This window comes from Macadamia integrifolia, chromosome 10, assembly GCF_013358625.1.
Source record: "Macadamia integrifolia cultivar HAES 741 chromosome 10, SCU_Mint_v3, whole genome shotgun sequence".
Lineage (NCBI taxonomy): Eukaryota > Viridiplantae > Streptophyta > Magnoliopsida > Proteales > Proteaceae > Macadamia > Macadamia integrifolia.
In genome coordinates this window covers 25,421,195-25,437,635 of record NC_056566.1, presented here as the reverse complement: position 1 = coordinate 25,437,635, position 16,441 = coordinate 25,421,195, and the positions used below count along the sequence as shown (strand labels likewise).

The following is a 16,441-nucleotide window of genomic DNA, read 5'->3' as shown; positions in this document are numbered from 1 at the left end:
AGGGTTAAAAGTTAAAACCCACTATACGGGTGGATCACAAAGCGACCCGTGGTGGGAGGGCCCGGTCACACGTGATGTAAAGAGTCAAATGACCGAATTCCGGGCTTCTCCAATCTTCACCGTCGATCTTCAAACCATCACATGCCACTGGTTGAATGCCTCACTGCACTTCACTGCAACTTACCCTCATAGACGATTTGTTTGGAGCTAAGATTCACCAGGTCTACTCAGAAGGGTGGACCGGTGGACCATATTTTTATGATTAAAAAAAAAAAGTAGAGGTTTTCAAGCATGGTTGTGCATGGTGTAGGATCATACATAAAACCATTGAATGAGGGATAACAGTCTATGATACACCCCTTTATCTCCATTCTACGGTGTGCGCAGCCATGCACAAAACTTTTTGCTTTCATGTTGTCCTAATCTTAAAAACATGAGAGTGAACTTTTAAAATCTTCAACTACAAAACTGAAAGCAAAAATGCCTTAGTTCTTCACACTAGTAGTCACATGACAAACAAGTAGGGATATCAATATAGTTAGACATTATTATTCTTGCTATTTCCTTCTCAAAATCTTATTTTGAATCGTAACGATATTTAATTGAACTAAAAATTAACATATGATTAGGATTATTGGGAAGACAATTTATTTCTAAAGTGTAACTCCCACTCTTACACAAGACCCAATCAATACCACCCCCACCCCCCTTCCCCAAAAAATAAAAAATGGGTTAAATCCATAAAGGGAAAGGCTAAGAGATCATTTTCCAGAGAGGAGAGAGACAAACACAAGGGGCTAGCGCAGGAACTACACTCTCGGAAAGAAACCATTTTCCCTTTGCACAACATGTCAATGAAATTAGAGACCAACTATACTACAAATAAAAGCCAATAAAGATGAAAAACCTCCCACCTTTGTTGTGAATCCCCTACTTTAAATTTAAAAAATCATTTCTTGAAGGCCAAAGCTCTTCCCTAAGATTTTTTTTTTTTTTAAAATTACAAAATGTAAGGCATCACATTGTTCGGATCACCCAATCCAGATTGTTATTAGCCTAGGTATCAATCTGATACGATCATGATTTAGATTGCAATTGAATTACTAAACCTCATCGTTTAAATTGTTTGATATCCATTTCTGCAACAGCAATGGCAAGCAATTCAGCCAAGACAGTATCTACAGTCTCCTCCATAATATTGTGGCACCAGTTTGAGAAGAATGAAGTACACTTCTAACTACTGGACTTTCTCACAAGGAAGAATGTCACACAGAAGCAAGAGATATTTAAAACTGAAAAGCATTTCTTTACACCCAAGAGAGTATATTAGAGGAACTCCTCCCACTTTTACAAACTGATGCATTTTTGTTAGAAAAATGTGAGAAGATTTAGGTTATGGCAATTTACAATGCCAAGGGATATCAGAGAACAGGCATTATTTCAGCAAGGAAGAAGGCCATATCAGGATCGCATCAAACATTGCTTTGCTTGTATAACTTGGTGTCAAGTACTTGCTTACCACACATTGCACATACTCCTGTACAACAATAAAGCACATCAGACACCTCCCTTTTTAAGTACTATATAAATCTGCAGAAACCCCCCAACTAGAATGGTATAATGGCTCAAGGCATCAAACTAAACTACCTTTTGTGTAAGCACATGTGTGACAGTACTTGGCATCCTGATGCACCTGTTGCTTGCAAATGATGCACTTCACGGTTCCGTAAGGAGTCCACCTGTCCAGGTAAAGGTAAGACCTTCAGCACCTCATGAGATTGAAATCCCTCAGAAATAATAGCATGCAAAACCCTCTTAGAGATTTGTGAGATTTGTCAAAACCTAGCCAATATAAAGTTTTTTATGGGACCAGCATCTAAAATGCAAATTTGGAAAAATCAAGCTTAAAAAGGATTTCAAGAAAAAAAAAAAGAGTAACATGCAATGGTAAAAAGAAAATGTTAAGTACCAACTGAAAAGAATTCCTCCAAATGACACGACCATCCATATACAACAATTTGAAGAAAAAAAAAATAGGTATGAAGAACTAGAAAGAACTCCTGACACGAAGGGGCATAAACAGGAACAAGAGGGTTCCACCAAAGAAGACCCTTAACCTTCCCTTTTTGGTAGGAAAAGGAGGATCCAGAGACTGGATAAGGAGCAACTAGATAAAAGGCCTCACAAATTGTGATAAATATATAATCCCTATCATTATCAGTATGCATTAAAATGAGAATGAATAAGAACACTAGAGATGGTTCTAAAACAAACAACAATGCCATTTATTGTCAAGGGTTATCAACTGACGTTTTTATACTTTTTGTTAATAGATCAAAGCAAAGTGGAGGGCACCAAAGAAAAAGTAATACAAGCAGCAACTTGAAGCCACCTTTTACCAAGTTTCTAATTCTCCAGTGTCAAATAGTTGCAATCTTTAAATTGCTAATAGTAGTGCGACAAAGCATAAAGGCACCACCTAATGATCACCTTCATCAAGGTTTCTCCTTATTCTCACAAGCTGTTTCTGACTTTCCAGAGAGACGACAGATCACAGGAACACCTCAAAACTCAGGGCCCTAGTCAAGTAGTCATGCTGCTGCAAAACACTTGATATAACCCAAACACGCTCAGTCATGTAATGACCATCCCCTTTGAAAACGCACAGAGTTTAAAGCATTAAAAATCTCCCTGCTTTCCAAAATTGTCCTTCCATTACTTATGAATTATGATAAAATGCTTTTCAAATTAAAGAATAAATGCAAGGTGAGAATAAGTGAAAAGGTTCACATGAGATTTCCTACGAAACTATTTCCTCATTATGTGATGGACAAACAATTTGGGACAGCCAAAAAGGACGGATGGACTATATTTGAGGGATGTAGTAACATGATGCTCCAGCCTGAATGTCAAGAGAAGCGTGTTTGCACTTTGTACCCCTAAACAAGCCTCATGACAAATGTCAAATCTAGCAAAGGTACCATGAACTTTTTTTTTTCTAGTTGTCCTCATGTTCCTACAGATTTCATCATCTTTATGTAATTTCTGAACCCAAAATCTGTGTCACTCTTATGTGATTTGTAGAGGTTGACATGATGTATACCTGGGGACACCTCAAACGGATGCCACACGGGGCTCTTGTTCTCTGAGCTGCTGTTTTGTATTGGGACATTAAAATCCTTTCTCCTTCTTTCCCTTGTAATTATTAATAAGGAGAGAGCGACTGATGTCACATGCCATGTGACAATGAGAACAGGCAACTGCCTAACGTCAGGAGCTAGAATGGCAGAGACCTTCGAAGGAAATGACATTTTTCCTTGCTAGGATAGGAAAGAAAGTATATGTGTTCTGTGTCTTTAAGAGGATGTCAAAGACCCACAGAAAATGGACTTCTTGAATCTTAGGATTAAATATAAGTACATACATGCTAATGAGAATGCGAAAAGAGCAAAAGAAACCTAAGCCAAGATAAAAGAAACTTTATATGATTTGAAGTCTAGAATAGTAAAGCATTTACTTTCCTTAAAAAGTGAGCATCATAGTTGCCAAATAATTTCTTCCCAACTAGAAAATCCATTCAAAACCTAACTAGGATCGTTCATGGGCCCACTTAGGCAATAAAAACCAAAGTACAAGAATCGATGGAAATATTGTAATTAAATCACAAACTGGATGAGTATAATGGGTTGTTCAACATGATAGGATATAAAGTGGAATATGAATCAATGTAGAGGGGCAGACTTGGAACATAAAATAGATTAAAGGATAAGACTGAATTAACTAAAAAAGGAGGGTGCAAAGATGTAAATAGGCCTTAAGTTGTTATATTGTAAAAAAGGGGTAAAGGGGGATATCGTCTCCCACCTCTGGACGAACAAGAAAAGGCAGAAAACTGAACTCACGATGTTGGGAAGAACTCTCCCCTATAAAGATGAATTGAGCTGAAATTCAGGATTAAGTCCCCAACTCAAAACCCTCTTCAATTCAACCAACAAGACCCCTAGAGAATCATGAAGGAGTTAACAGAAAATTTCTGAAATCAATTTTGGCGGCATAGTAGCAACCCACCGTAGTTGCTGGTTTACAAACAGAGTTACTTCGAGGGGGTTCCAACTTGTTTTTCTAAATACCTAGGTAACGTTAACAGCAGGGCTGAGATAACAGTAATCTTTAGAGAAGAAATAAAGAATAAGGAACAGGATAACAGAAATTGAAAGAAAGTTCAGATATGGGAAAGATAGAACCTGAGACGAGAGGAAGAAGAAAGAGATGAGCACACAGCTCTTGGAAGCAACAAGGTAAACCTTTCATTCAATTCCAAAAATTCACCTGAATTCTTTGTTTACATGCTCTTATATAGATTAGAAAAATAAAACCTAATCCTATTATAAAAATGAAATCATAACTTGTCTAACTCTATCTAATCTAAAACAAAAGACAAATTCAAACAAAACTGGACTCTTACCTTCCTATGATTCTAATAACATGAATAAATAAGAAAGAAAAAATTACAAAGGATACCTATTGAACCCAATGCCTGTCTGCATTGGATAGATAGTTATGTAAGGACTAGAAGGTTACACTAGGGGAAAGCGCCTAACCACTCAACATAGATTAGTGGTCATGGATATTGTGCCGTGCTACGCAGAATCATAAGAAGGATGAGCTTAGTTTCCCTAGTATAAGGTGGCGAAGTTTAAAATGAGATACCTTGAAATCATTTACCGATAAAGTGATCAAACAAGGAAAGTGGGATTTACAGGGAGACACTAATACGATATGGAATGAGTTGACTACTTGTATTAAGAAGGTTGTAAAAGATATCCTAAGAGAATTGAAAGAAAAACATCATTCCTCTAGGAAGACTTGGTGGTGGGATGATGAAGTTAAAGCAAACTATAAGAAAAGAAAAAAAAAAAAAAAATTAATTTTCAGACATGGCAAAGGAATAAGGTTGTAGAGGATCTAAAAAGGTATAAATTTCCCAGGAATGAAGCTGATAAGATTGTGGGAAAATCAAGGCAAAGAAATATAAAGATCTTTATAACTATTTGTGCACAAAGGAAGGAAAAAAGTTATCTATAGGATAGCTAAAATGAGGGAAAGGGAGAGTAGAGATCTCGACCATGTTAGATGTATTAAAAGTGAAGATGGTAACGAACTAATAAAGGATGAGGACATTAAAGAGAGATGAAAAGATTATTTCTGCAATAGTTTCCCAAAAGACTATATTACCCACAAAAACACCACATTTCATATATATAGATATATATATATATATATATGATATGAAAAATTAGGGTGTCTAAAGTAAAAGAAGCTTCAAAGAAGATGAGAGTAGGCAAGGCACCAAGCCTAGATGAGGTCCCAATAACACAGCATTTTAATAATATTATAACCACAAAGAAATTTTCAGATGAATGGAGGAGAAGGATTGTGGTTCCGATTTACAAAATAAAGGTGAGATTTAGAGCTATAATAGCTATAAATGCATAAAAACAATGAGTTATACTATGAACTTATGGAAAAGGTTTATTGAAACCCACTTAAGACAAGAAACTACTATTACGGAAAACCAAATTTGGTTTTATACCAAGAAGATCCACGACAATAGCTATGTACTTAGGAAACTAATGGAAAGATTTAAAGATTGCAAGAAGGATCTACATATGGTCTTTATTGACCTAGGAAAAACTTATGACAAGAGTTCCTAAAGAGTTAATTTGGCTAATACTAGAGAAGAGAAGTGTTTCAAGTAAATATGTGGATATAATTAAAAGATATGCATGATTGTGTTGTGATTAGTGTAAGAACTGTGAGGGGTCAAGGTAGTGAATTCCCAAGTACAATCGGACTACATCACAGATCAGCTTTAAGCCTTTATTTGTTTGTACTTATCATGGATGACTTAACCAGAGACATTCAAGATGAGGTCTGGGTGTATGCATTTTAGCGATGATATTGTTTTGGTGGATGAGAAAAAAGCAAGGATTAGCAACAAGTTAAGGTCATAGAGATCATTAGAATAAAAAAGCTTTAAGATAAGTCGAACAAAGACATAGTATATGGTGCTACACAAGAGCGGACATGAGGTGCTAAAATATGAGAGGGAGATTCCGCAAAATGATTATTTTAAGAATCTCGGCTCAACCATATATAAAGAAGGTGATATAGAGGATGATGTTTCACATAGAGTTAAAATAAAATGGATGAAGTGGAGAGATAAGTCCGGAGTGTTATGTGATCGATGTATTCCTTTAAAACTTAAAAGAAAATTGTATAGGATAACCATATGATCGGCTATGATGTATGGTGAGGAATGTTGGACAGTTAAGAAGCATCATATAGATAAACTCAATGTAGTGAAGATGAGGATATTGAGATGATGAGTGGCAAAAATGAGAAAGATAAAGTAAAGAATGATCATAAGAACCGATTTGGAAGTAGCTCAGATACATGATAAGCTACAAGAAAATTGTTTGAGTTGGCATAGCCATGTTCAACGAAGGCCTCTGGATACTCCAATACAAAGGAGTGATTTGATTCATATTGAAGGAACTAAAAGATCCAGAGGCAGACCCAAATGACCCTAGGAGAAGTGGTGAGGAAAGGCATGCATAGCTTAGGCCTTGTATCAAGAATGATCTTGAAAAGATCTCATTGGAGGGCAAGAATCCATGTACCTGACCCCATTTTGGGACAAGACTGGGTTGTTATTATTGTTGTAAAGGAGGAAAGTTCTTTTCTTTGCAGCCAAGTGCTACTTTTTCTGTTTTGCAAAAGTAATACGTGCTGAATCTTATGTGAATGCTTAAAGAGCAAAAGAACTAGTAAGCTAAGATAGAAGAAACTTTACATGATTTGAAGTCTATAGAAGAGGAAAGCCCTTATTTTCAACCCAAGTGCTACTTTTTCTGTTTTGCAAGGGGTAGGACCCATAGAAGCTGACAAGTTGATCGTTTTGATATAACTTATGACAGCTAGCTTTTGAGCTTGGAAAACTTTCTCCATGACAAATATGAGTTAAATGGCCTATCACAATTCTGAAGATGATGATTCCATTTGGCTTTAAGCAAGGTTCCAATATCTAGAAGATAATAACTCTAAGCAAGAGGGAAATATACATCCAAGAAGAGATCACCAATGCAAACAACAGATGTTGGTGGCAGTTCAGTGCTAGAATAACAAGATTAACAGGAGAGGCGGCAATCCATCTTCTCGTTATCCACGCAGTTAGATAGCTTATGCATATTGGGCCTATTTCTCAGTCTATTGGTACACAATTCTAGGTCTGAGAAGAGGCTTCAAGGCCTTCCAAAGAGGACATCGATCCCAGACGATAAAAATGAAAGCCTCCCACGTATAAGCACGTGAAACAGAAACCCTCAACCAAAAAAAGTATGAACTTTCAGGCTTATCTTTACATGGTGTCGCAAAACAAAGATTGGGTCTAATAGAAAATTATGTATCAAGATTCAGAGCTAGGGTTAGCACTTTCCTACTTGTAGTCTGGTGCTCATTTGCCTCCCTTCTGTCCAAAACCCCCCTCCTCCTCTAGACAGATTTTTGTTTCAATTGATAATATAATTTGCACTAAGAACTTTCATGGAGAATTTGAGTGAACATCCAACAATTGCACGGTACCAAAAGAAAGGAAAAGAGAAATATTTTGCCAATGGTATTAGAAAAATAGAAAATACCCATCCAAGAAAAAACTTAAACTTCGCCACCAAATCAGGAATGGAATTATCGACCTATCTGAAAACATATAGGAGAATTAAAGGGGAAAAGAATAAGACAGAAAGGAACAGAACGAGGGAAAAAACCTGTTCTTCTTGGAGAGGAGCTTGTTTTCGTTGATCTTACGGCCACCACCCTCGTTGGTGTTGCTGGCCCCTTCTTTCCACTTGTCAGGAACGATAACCTTCGATAACTTCTTCTCACCTGCAAACCAATCAATCAAAGTCTCTCTTCACTCTTTTGTCTCAAAATTTAACTTTTCTGGTTTCCCTTCTTCTTAATTAAGCTATAGGGTTCAGTTCAGATAAAAAAGAAGACGAAAGAGAAGGTTTCAGGAAGGACTTACACTTCTCGCACACCATTATCGTTTGCTCTAGAGCCTCGAAGGGAAAAAAACCAGAAGCCCGTGTGTCTATCTGCTCGATCTCGTTTCGATCGGAGTTCGTCCACGGTGTGATCTGTAAAATCAAAGAATATCTAAAGAACAGCCCTGATCTTATAAGCATGCTCGTGGGCCCCACTAATCGTTGTTATCGTACGTCAAATAACTATGGGGCGGTCTCACAAGTCTCACAGAGTAATTATAGAATCAAGTTTACGAAAACACCTATGCAGGCGGCGTTTGGCTCTCTAGAAAGAATTTCTAATTGGTGTTCTGTTCCTTGAAAGATAGCGTGGCTCCTCCATCACATGGAGGCCAATGAAACTGTGTATGCATAATAGGGGTGGGATTTTCGCCTTTTATGAAGGGCAGGGCACTCATTTCACTTTATGTCTGGATAGAGAAACCATGTTGTCTTTCAAGCTTCTTTTTCTGAAGTTTTTTATAAATAGAAAAGAACCAAGTTTTCCTAAAGCCGTGGTAAATCGCAACCCAAAACAATAGGGGTGAGAGAGGTGAGAAGAGAGTGGCTTCCATCAAGATCATCCCATGGTTCAGCCACCGATGATGAAAAACTTTGTCCAAAATGAAATTAAAACTAACATTTGTTCTTCTCTTGTGTTTTCTGTAAGCACTCTTGCATACAATGTATCTCCAAACTCCATCTCTTGTTCAGTTAATTAAATTTTTCTTAATTAATAATTCTTTTCCTTGTTACAAAAACATATTTTCCCATTCTAAGGAGTCTTGTCTGGGCATCTATTTTATTTCATAATTCAGCCTATTTTTCACAAAAGGAGGACCTCCTTTACAGAATATTTCAAAATGGGCTTTGAGTTAATTTCTCTTGTCCCTTTTGAAAATCTCATTTTCGAAGGATCTTCTCAAGATTGTATCTATCTTTTTTTTTCAATGAGACTTGATTAAATTACCCCTAGTGGGGCCTTTTTGAATCCCTACGAAAAACGCACCAAGGAAAATATTTTTAGTAAAAATTTCCTTCACCGAAAATATTATAGATCTTAGGCAAGTATCCCTCAAAAGGGGAAGCGTCTGCATATATCACATAAAATATGACGGAGTGGGGGGTGCCAAGGATGGTGTCTACTCGGCCAAATCAGCTTACCATTTCCTTTGTAATCAGATCGACAATAGAGACTTGGCTATGACTACTTCTTCATCTACCAGCCTTCCTAGACAACTTCCTACCGCTATTTAGAAACAAATTAATCTGGACGTGTCACAGCCTTCCTAAAATTCCAATTTCTTATGGCAAGCTTGTGAGGAGGGACTTGCCTCAGGCCCCTGGGCTTAGTAAACTTGGAGCCAACATCGATCCCGCTTGTCATCGTTCTGGAGAACAAATGGAAACAATTAACTACATTCTGCTTGATTGCCCATTTGCTTGAGCAATTTGGTTTAGGAGCCGGCTTTCCTTCTCCCCTCCTCAATGTGATCCAAGCAGCATCATCTCATTGATCTTTGGAGCACTATATCCTCCTCTAACAAGCAACTCGGCAATATTACTTCCATCCTTGCATCTTTTGTTTGTTGGTCTCTTTGGAATTCACGTAATGAGCTCCTGTTCAAAGTCATTAACCGCTCCCCTCAGAAGGTGATCCATCTTGCTAAAAGTAAGTTCCATGAGTTCTCGGGAGTAACTTGCTGCTCCAAGAAGGCCAGTTTTCTCCTCCCTCTACAGATCCTACAACTCCCCTCTGCTTCCCCTTTTCTGAAGCTCAACACGGATTCTACACTCCAAGGAGATAAAAGGGGATCTTGGTTGTGTGATTCAATACTGTCAAGGTTACCCTGTAGTGGCTATTTCCTCCCCTTCACGCATCTCCTTTGTTCTCCAAGGGGAAGCTTTAGCAATTAGAACAAGTCTCCTCTATAGTATCTCAAAAGGCATAAACGATCTTGATGTGGAATCAAACTGCAATGAGCTGATCCTGCTGATCTATGCCCCCCATCCCTGTCCACCTACTAAAGTGTTGCACATTTTACATGACATTAATCATCTACGTACTTTTTTTCAGAATTGTATCTTCCATTATATCTCAAAGGAGATTAACAGTGTGGTTGACTCTTTGACTAGGAGGGTCGTGTCTTGTGTGTGACAGTATAACCAACTTTCATTCCTTGGTTATCTGATGCATGCCAATTAGATACCTTGCGCTGGACACATTTCAATAAATAATCCTTTAAACTACCCAAAAAAAAAGTATTCAGTACCTCAGTAAAATGTTTAAACTTTTTTTAGCACTATGAGGGTATAATGACTTATAACACGTTATGAGAAAATATTTTATGTGGGGAAGTGTGGGAGTTGTGCCTAGACACATGGGGCGAAATGACTAACACCCCCCCCCATTAAAGGCAATAATGCATACCCTTGGGATGCTTCTACTTGCACTCCCATTAGCCCAAGCATTGGTTCAAGGCCATGCTCTTAGACAGAATTCTTCTCCTATGGCTTTTAACCTATCTTTGGCTTATAGATAGCTAGTGTACCCCAACATAAGGGACAAAAGAGCTTTTTTTTTTTTTTTTTGGGGGGGGGGGGGGCATCATTTTATCTTTTCCATCTTCAACAGAACATACGGATAATATCGTAAAAATTTCATCACGGTCTATCGTTTAAAACTCCTATACTAAAAGCTCCCACTATCACCCATGAGATGCATAAAATCTCATGTATCTTCTAACCTTCAAAATTTTATTGAAGGAGATTCTTCCACGAAAAATTGGATGATCCATGTAGGTATACTTGTGGATTGTGTGTCTTCCAAGCTCGAAAACCCATTTTCTTATGAGAACGTGAAATAAGAGAGTGCTCAATCAACTCAGCACAAATCCACATCACATTTTTAATATGTTTGCACATTTATCACCACACACACATTGGAGTCCAAGAAATATGTGAACTTGGGAAAAAGATGGCTGCATAAACACCCAAATAGGAAGGACAAATATAATTTGATAGTCGTAAAATGAAAAATCCCACCCCCATTGGATGCCCATGCACACTTTCACAGGACTACACAGCCTGGCAGTGATCCCAATCTCCCTCCCATGAACTTATTAGGTAAGAGATAGTGACATGTCCTTCTCATATCGCAAAATCTATATATAGAGATCTCTCATTTCATTGGTGGAGCAATTACATTCTTAAGGTCTACTTTATTTTCGAATTTTACATTGGATTTGGCTCAACTAGAGAGAGAATAAACTGGTTATAGAGGAACACATGTTCGCAAAAGAAGAAAAAATTCAATACAATAGTACAGTACAATACATTGATCGAAGAAAAGGAAGAAGTAATGATAAGAATGATGATACATTTTACTTTCAAAATCGATCTGAGAAGTAAGAATGAATGATCAATGGTAATCAATGGGCGATAGCATGGTAATGAAAGACAAGTATGAATTTCAAGCCCATGGACTCAAGGCACACTCCGGCGGCAAGGTTGGGTACCTCTGTGTGTCCTGGCAGTAATCGTAGATGACGAGATTTCTGAGAACCCAAGCGTAATCCTTCTTCTGAGAGTCTGAGAGGTGCCAAGCATCGTATTTATCCCACCATTGCTGTGAGGTAGTGGAGACACAAGCAGGGTATGGGTCTTGCCATTGGCAAGTATCGACGTTGAAGTCTGTGTATGAGGAGACGAATGGAGCCAATGTCCAATTCGTCTTATCCAGCCCACCTCTGGTTGCCCAGTTGTCGGCGTTCCAGATACTGGAGAAGATGTACATGGGTTTTTGATTAGGGAAGAAATTGTTTGTGGTGTCTGCGTTCTTGTAAACCCTTATCGGTACTGCATCTACGAAGAACCTGAAACCCCAAACATCTCAGATCAATCAAGCGAACTGAACCAAGAAGAGGTTTTTACCTTTTAGGGATTTGAGAGTAGAAACTTACACAATCTGGTGGGAGTTCCAGAGGATTGAATAGGAATGGAAGTCTTCGGTGGGATCGAACCAGAGCATATGCCTCATCTCACGGTTCCCAATTCCATCTTTGTACACATTCGTCTGAATCAAGTAAGGTTCCCCTGTTCTATTCCCCAAGAACTCGAAATCTAGCTCGTCCCTCGTTGGCCCTGCTCCCAAATCTGAACACATCTGCAATTCCATTTTCCATCACCTCTCGATTCATCAACAATTAATACTAGGAAAGTAGAAATCCAATGGAGATTTTACTTACATAATAGGCTGTGACAACACCAGCAGAATCGCCTCCAACAAGCTTGAGCTTCATAGTGAACCACCCAAATATGTATCTCTGTTTTGTTTGAAACCCACAACCTGATTTCTCACAGACAAAAACCCAAACAGGTTATCAATAACAAAAATCAAAGAATGAGACCCAATTGCAAAACACAGATCCATCTATCTTCACACATTGAATTCAATTACTTATATAGTGTACTCTGCCTTTTGTTTCTCTGTACCTGTTACATTGTCGAGGGAGAGAAACCAGACTTTCCCATCTGGGGAGGTCCTGAAATGACTCTCATTCCACATTATATCGAAGTTATCCGCAAATGAAAAATTGGATGCGGCCGCTTCCATGGTAGGAAAGCAAGCCATGAGAGCTGCCCCCACGGCAAGAAGAAGGGCCAACTGAGAAACCTTTACACTCATTTTGGACCTCCTCTGAGTTGAGGACACAGAGGCTATGGAGTGAAAAGGAAGAGGATTCTCAGCTGGGATGGAGATGGAGGTCAATTAGAGAGAGATGAACTGATGAACTGAACTCCAAACTCAAAAGTCTTTGAACGAACTGTAGTTATTGGCAAATTGGGGAAGCTTCTTTGGTCTTTTCTCCCATTTTTGACTGAATTATTTTGAATAATAAAATGACGACATTGCCCTCAACTTCATATATTAGAGAACTATTTACAACTAATTTCTTTTTAACTATATATCTAATTGAGATGAAGATCAGAAAGACCTTCCTTAATTGGAGTTCACATCCTTGCGAGCAATGAGGTGGGATGAGAATCAAATGATTAAGAGCATCTTGGCACATGCCCCAAGGGGCTCCTAACCACCCAATGCTTGCTACACTGGTGCAACGGCACCAGGTGATTTTTACAGCCCCACCCTCCCCCACCTCCAACAAAATGAACAATGAATTAGATCATGGTTTGAGCAATCAGAGTTGAACCATTGATTTTTGTCCAATCAGATCAAAATCGACCGATTTGTGATTGATTTTTAGAGTTAATGTTGTTTCTGACTCAAGGTGATTTTAGCTAGTTTTCGATCGATCTTAGTTTGGCATATTTTGCTTGATTCTTAATCGATTGTGATAGAAACGAAATTGAAATCCATGGAGGCTGATTGTGGTGTCGATTCTTCTTCTACTATGATCACTTTTAACCACATATCCAAAATACAATGTTGATTTGATCGTATTACTATCAATCGATGTCTATACATGTTTTAATCAATAAGTGATAAGTGGAATGGTACATAATTAGGGCAAAATTATTCAAAATTTTTATTTTATTTATTCAAATTTGAAATAATACCAAGCATTAAAACACGCCTCTTGGCTTTTACCCCAAAAAAAAAAAAATGCTCCGTGACCCTAATCATTCAACACTTCTATGTTAATTAAGTCCAATTTATAGTGCAATAATAGTATTTTAGTGATGGGCATAATGGTCATTTGAGAAGGGGGAAAATTAAATAAATAGATCCATGTATGACGAAATAATGGGGCCAATACCGAACAGAGAAATAAAATAAAGGAACGTGAAGCCCCGGAAAAGGATTTAGCGGTGTAATGGGGTCCACATGTTGCGTGTTGGAACGTGAGCGAATTTTGATTGGCCAATAAAATGGGTTTGACAACTGGATTTTGCAATTTTGGGCGTGTGTGATTAATCTATCTGGGCCATTGCCCAATGTCGCTGGCGTTTGATGGTTGGAAACAGGTGTCTTTGTGGGTCTTTTGATGGATTTTTGGCTTGCCCTTTTTTTTGAGTTTTGAGTCTTTTGAGTAAGAAAGTAAAATTGGAAAAGAAGAGGAAAGTGGTGGAAAAAAATTAACATATTTTTCGATTTTCGAATTAAATTTATAAAGTTTACTTTTTAATAGAATTGAAAGGATTAAAAAGTGTTTATTGTGTTCCGAATTGTGATTTTTTTTTTTTTGTAATGGAAAAGGGGTGCTCCATGTTAATGATCATAGTCCTCAGGACAAGCTCCCATACGGTAAGCAGTGCTTCCGCAGGATCAATGGGCAATAGTGGGGCATGTCAAGACTCGAACCCACAACTAGCTGACTCGAGCGGTGATGGATTGAGGACATTTTCACCACTAGACAACCAACCACATTGATTGTCGTGAATCGTGATCGAGAGACCCAAAATAGAAGCCCATAATTTTTATATATCGTCCACTAAAACTGTTCCTAGGATTCTTTCGACCGTCTGATCAACGCTATAAGTTCATGGCCTCAAAAGATGGGTCTTCTAATCAAGTGGCTAAAATGATTTCCCCATATGAAAGGATAGGCCACCGATTGACGGTGAGGATTACATGATTGGATCAGAACTTAAGTTGAATGGGCCTTAAACATGAATTGGAGGGCTCAAAGCATGGTTTTAAAATCCAGAATCCGCCTTCGAATTGGATCCAGCCAATTTTGAACCGATGGAATGAATCATGAGTCCGTACAGCCGTCAGAATCGGCCAAGGACAACTGAAATCAATTGGCCCAGCCCAAACTGAATCAAGTTGAACTCTTATAGGGTTGGATAAAATGCTTCATCCAAAGAAGAAAAGAAAAAAACAGTACAAAATTTTACTATTTTCTTGATTTAAGAAATTCTCATTATGACCGGTGTGTCTTGCATATGAGAAGATTTTATTTTTGAATTTTCAAATTCATCTTGAAAATGATGAAGTTTTCTTCTACAATCAAAATAAAAGTTTTTCCTATAACATAAGAAAATAAAAAAAAAATCTTTGAATTTCTCCTATTTGTAACCAAATAGATTTAATTTTTTATTTTCTGACTATTTCATTTTTATATTTGTTCTTTTCTTTTTTGTGCTGGTATTCAGGTTCTTTATTCTTTTTATTTCTATTTTTTTTCTTTTCTTGACTACCAAACACAACTCAGTAGAAAAATATAACCCACTGATAAGTTCCGATCCATGGTAGAAAACTTCATTAAGAGTGTGGTTTTCAATTATCCCATTAACAGATCAAAACCAGATTGAACCAACAAAAAATTTACCCCTACAAAAAGGCCAATTTGAATAACAGAAATCATAATCAAAAGAAGCATGTGTTACCTTTTCCAAAGAAAGTTGTGTAGGGATGGACCCGAATTTCTCTCTAATGTATCAAGAGCATATCCAACAGCAAAGTAGCACTTAGAATAGGGCCTGGATCCTCTCCAATGCTCTAATATGCATCGGATGGTTGGAAGCTTCCAAACAAACATCCCTGCCCATTAGATGTGCTCTGGACGCCTACGTTTACGAGAAGATCTAGTTCCTTGGATGAATGTTTGGGTATGGCTAACTGTCAGATATGCACTGAATGCACGGGGGATTATGTCACTTGGAGAGATTTTTTTTTTTTTTTTTGGTAAACAGCGTGAGAGACAAAAAAATTAAATTAAATTAAATTAAATTGAAATTTGGGAAGAGGGAAGAGGGAAGAGGGAAGGATATTTATGTCAATAAAATTAGAGGTGGACGTGATATGAGTATATGACAACTGGATAATTCTTGGTCACATGCAACAGATGAAACAATCACGTGCACTGGTGTCGGTGTTGCACAGTAGCAATGACAATATCACCTACACCAAGTAGTAGCTCAAGCCGAGGAATCCCCTCTCCTCTACAAATCATATCCCTAGAAAAAGAATCAAGATATTTCTAATCCCCATTTTTTAGTCCTAACGGGGGAAGGACAGTTGGAACCGGGCAAGATGGGACATTGGATGCTATTGTCGTGCATCAGAGTGCTCGATCACCATTGAAAATTAATAAAGAAGTGAAATTGATTTTATTTTTTTATTTCTTTTCCCTGAAGTCAAAAGTCAACAATTTGTTATGTTAGTATAGAATGCTGAACTGAAGTCAAAATCAGATAGAAACATGATACGACTGTCACCTTGCTTGGGAATTTTTTTTTGGTAAATGCTTGGGATTTCCTTTCACATGAAGACACGCTAGCATAGGGATTATCTGTTCATGATTGGTGTTTCTAACATTAATTTTGGGGGAATGGTTCTTTATCCTAACATAGTCTATGTCAGCCTTTTCTATGTCTATTTCTCTTAT

The 16,441-nt window shown here is 37.8% G+C and overlaps 2 protein-coding genes across 2 annotated transcripts; both read right to left on the bottom strand.

Moving 5' to 3' along the window:
• Positions 1 to 1,210: 1,210 nt before the first annotated feature.
• Positions 1,211 to 8,247, bottom strand: LOC122090959 (cysteine-rich PDZ-binding protein). Its single transcript, XM_042660734.1, has 4 exons — positions 8,087 to 8,247; positions 7,827 to 7,944; positions 1,648 to 1,739; positions 1,211 to 1,537 (listed from the first exon to the last, which is right to left on the bottom strand). Exons 1-4 carry the CDS (start codon positions 8,244 to 8,246, stop codon positions 1,473 to 1,475), a joined length of 435 nt encoding a protein of 144 aa, XP_042516668.1. The 5' UTR covers position 8,247; the 3' UTR covers positions 1,211 to 1,472.
• A 2,990-nt stretch (positions 8,248 to 11,237) lies between these two features.
• Positions 11,238 to 12,903, bottom strand: LOC122091172 (probable xyloglucan endotransglucosylase/hydrolase protein 8). The gene is made up of 4 exons (XM_042661020.1): positions 12,579 to 12,903; positions 12,332 to 12,432; positions 12,047 to 12,249; positions 11,238 to 11,959 (listed from the first exon to the last, which is right to left on the bottom strand). Exons 1-4 carry the CDS (start codon positions 12,769 to 12,771, stop codon positions 11,557 to 11,559), a joined length of 900 nt encoding a protein of 299 aa, XP_042516954.1. The 5' UTR covers positions 12,772 to 12,903; the 3' UTR covers positions 11,238 to 11,556.
• Between the last annotated feature and the right edge of the window lie 3,538 nt (positions 12,904 to 16,441).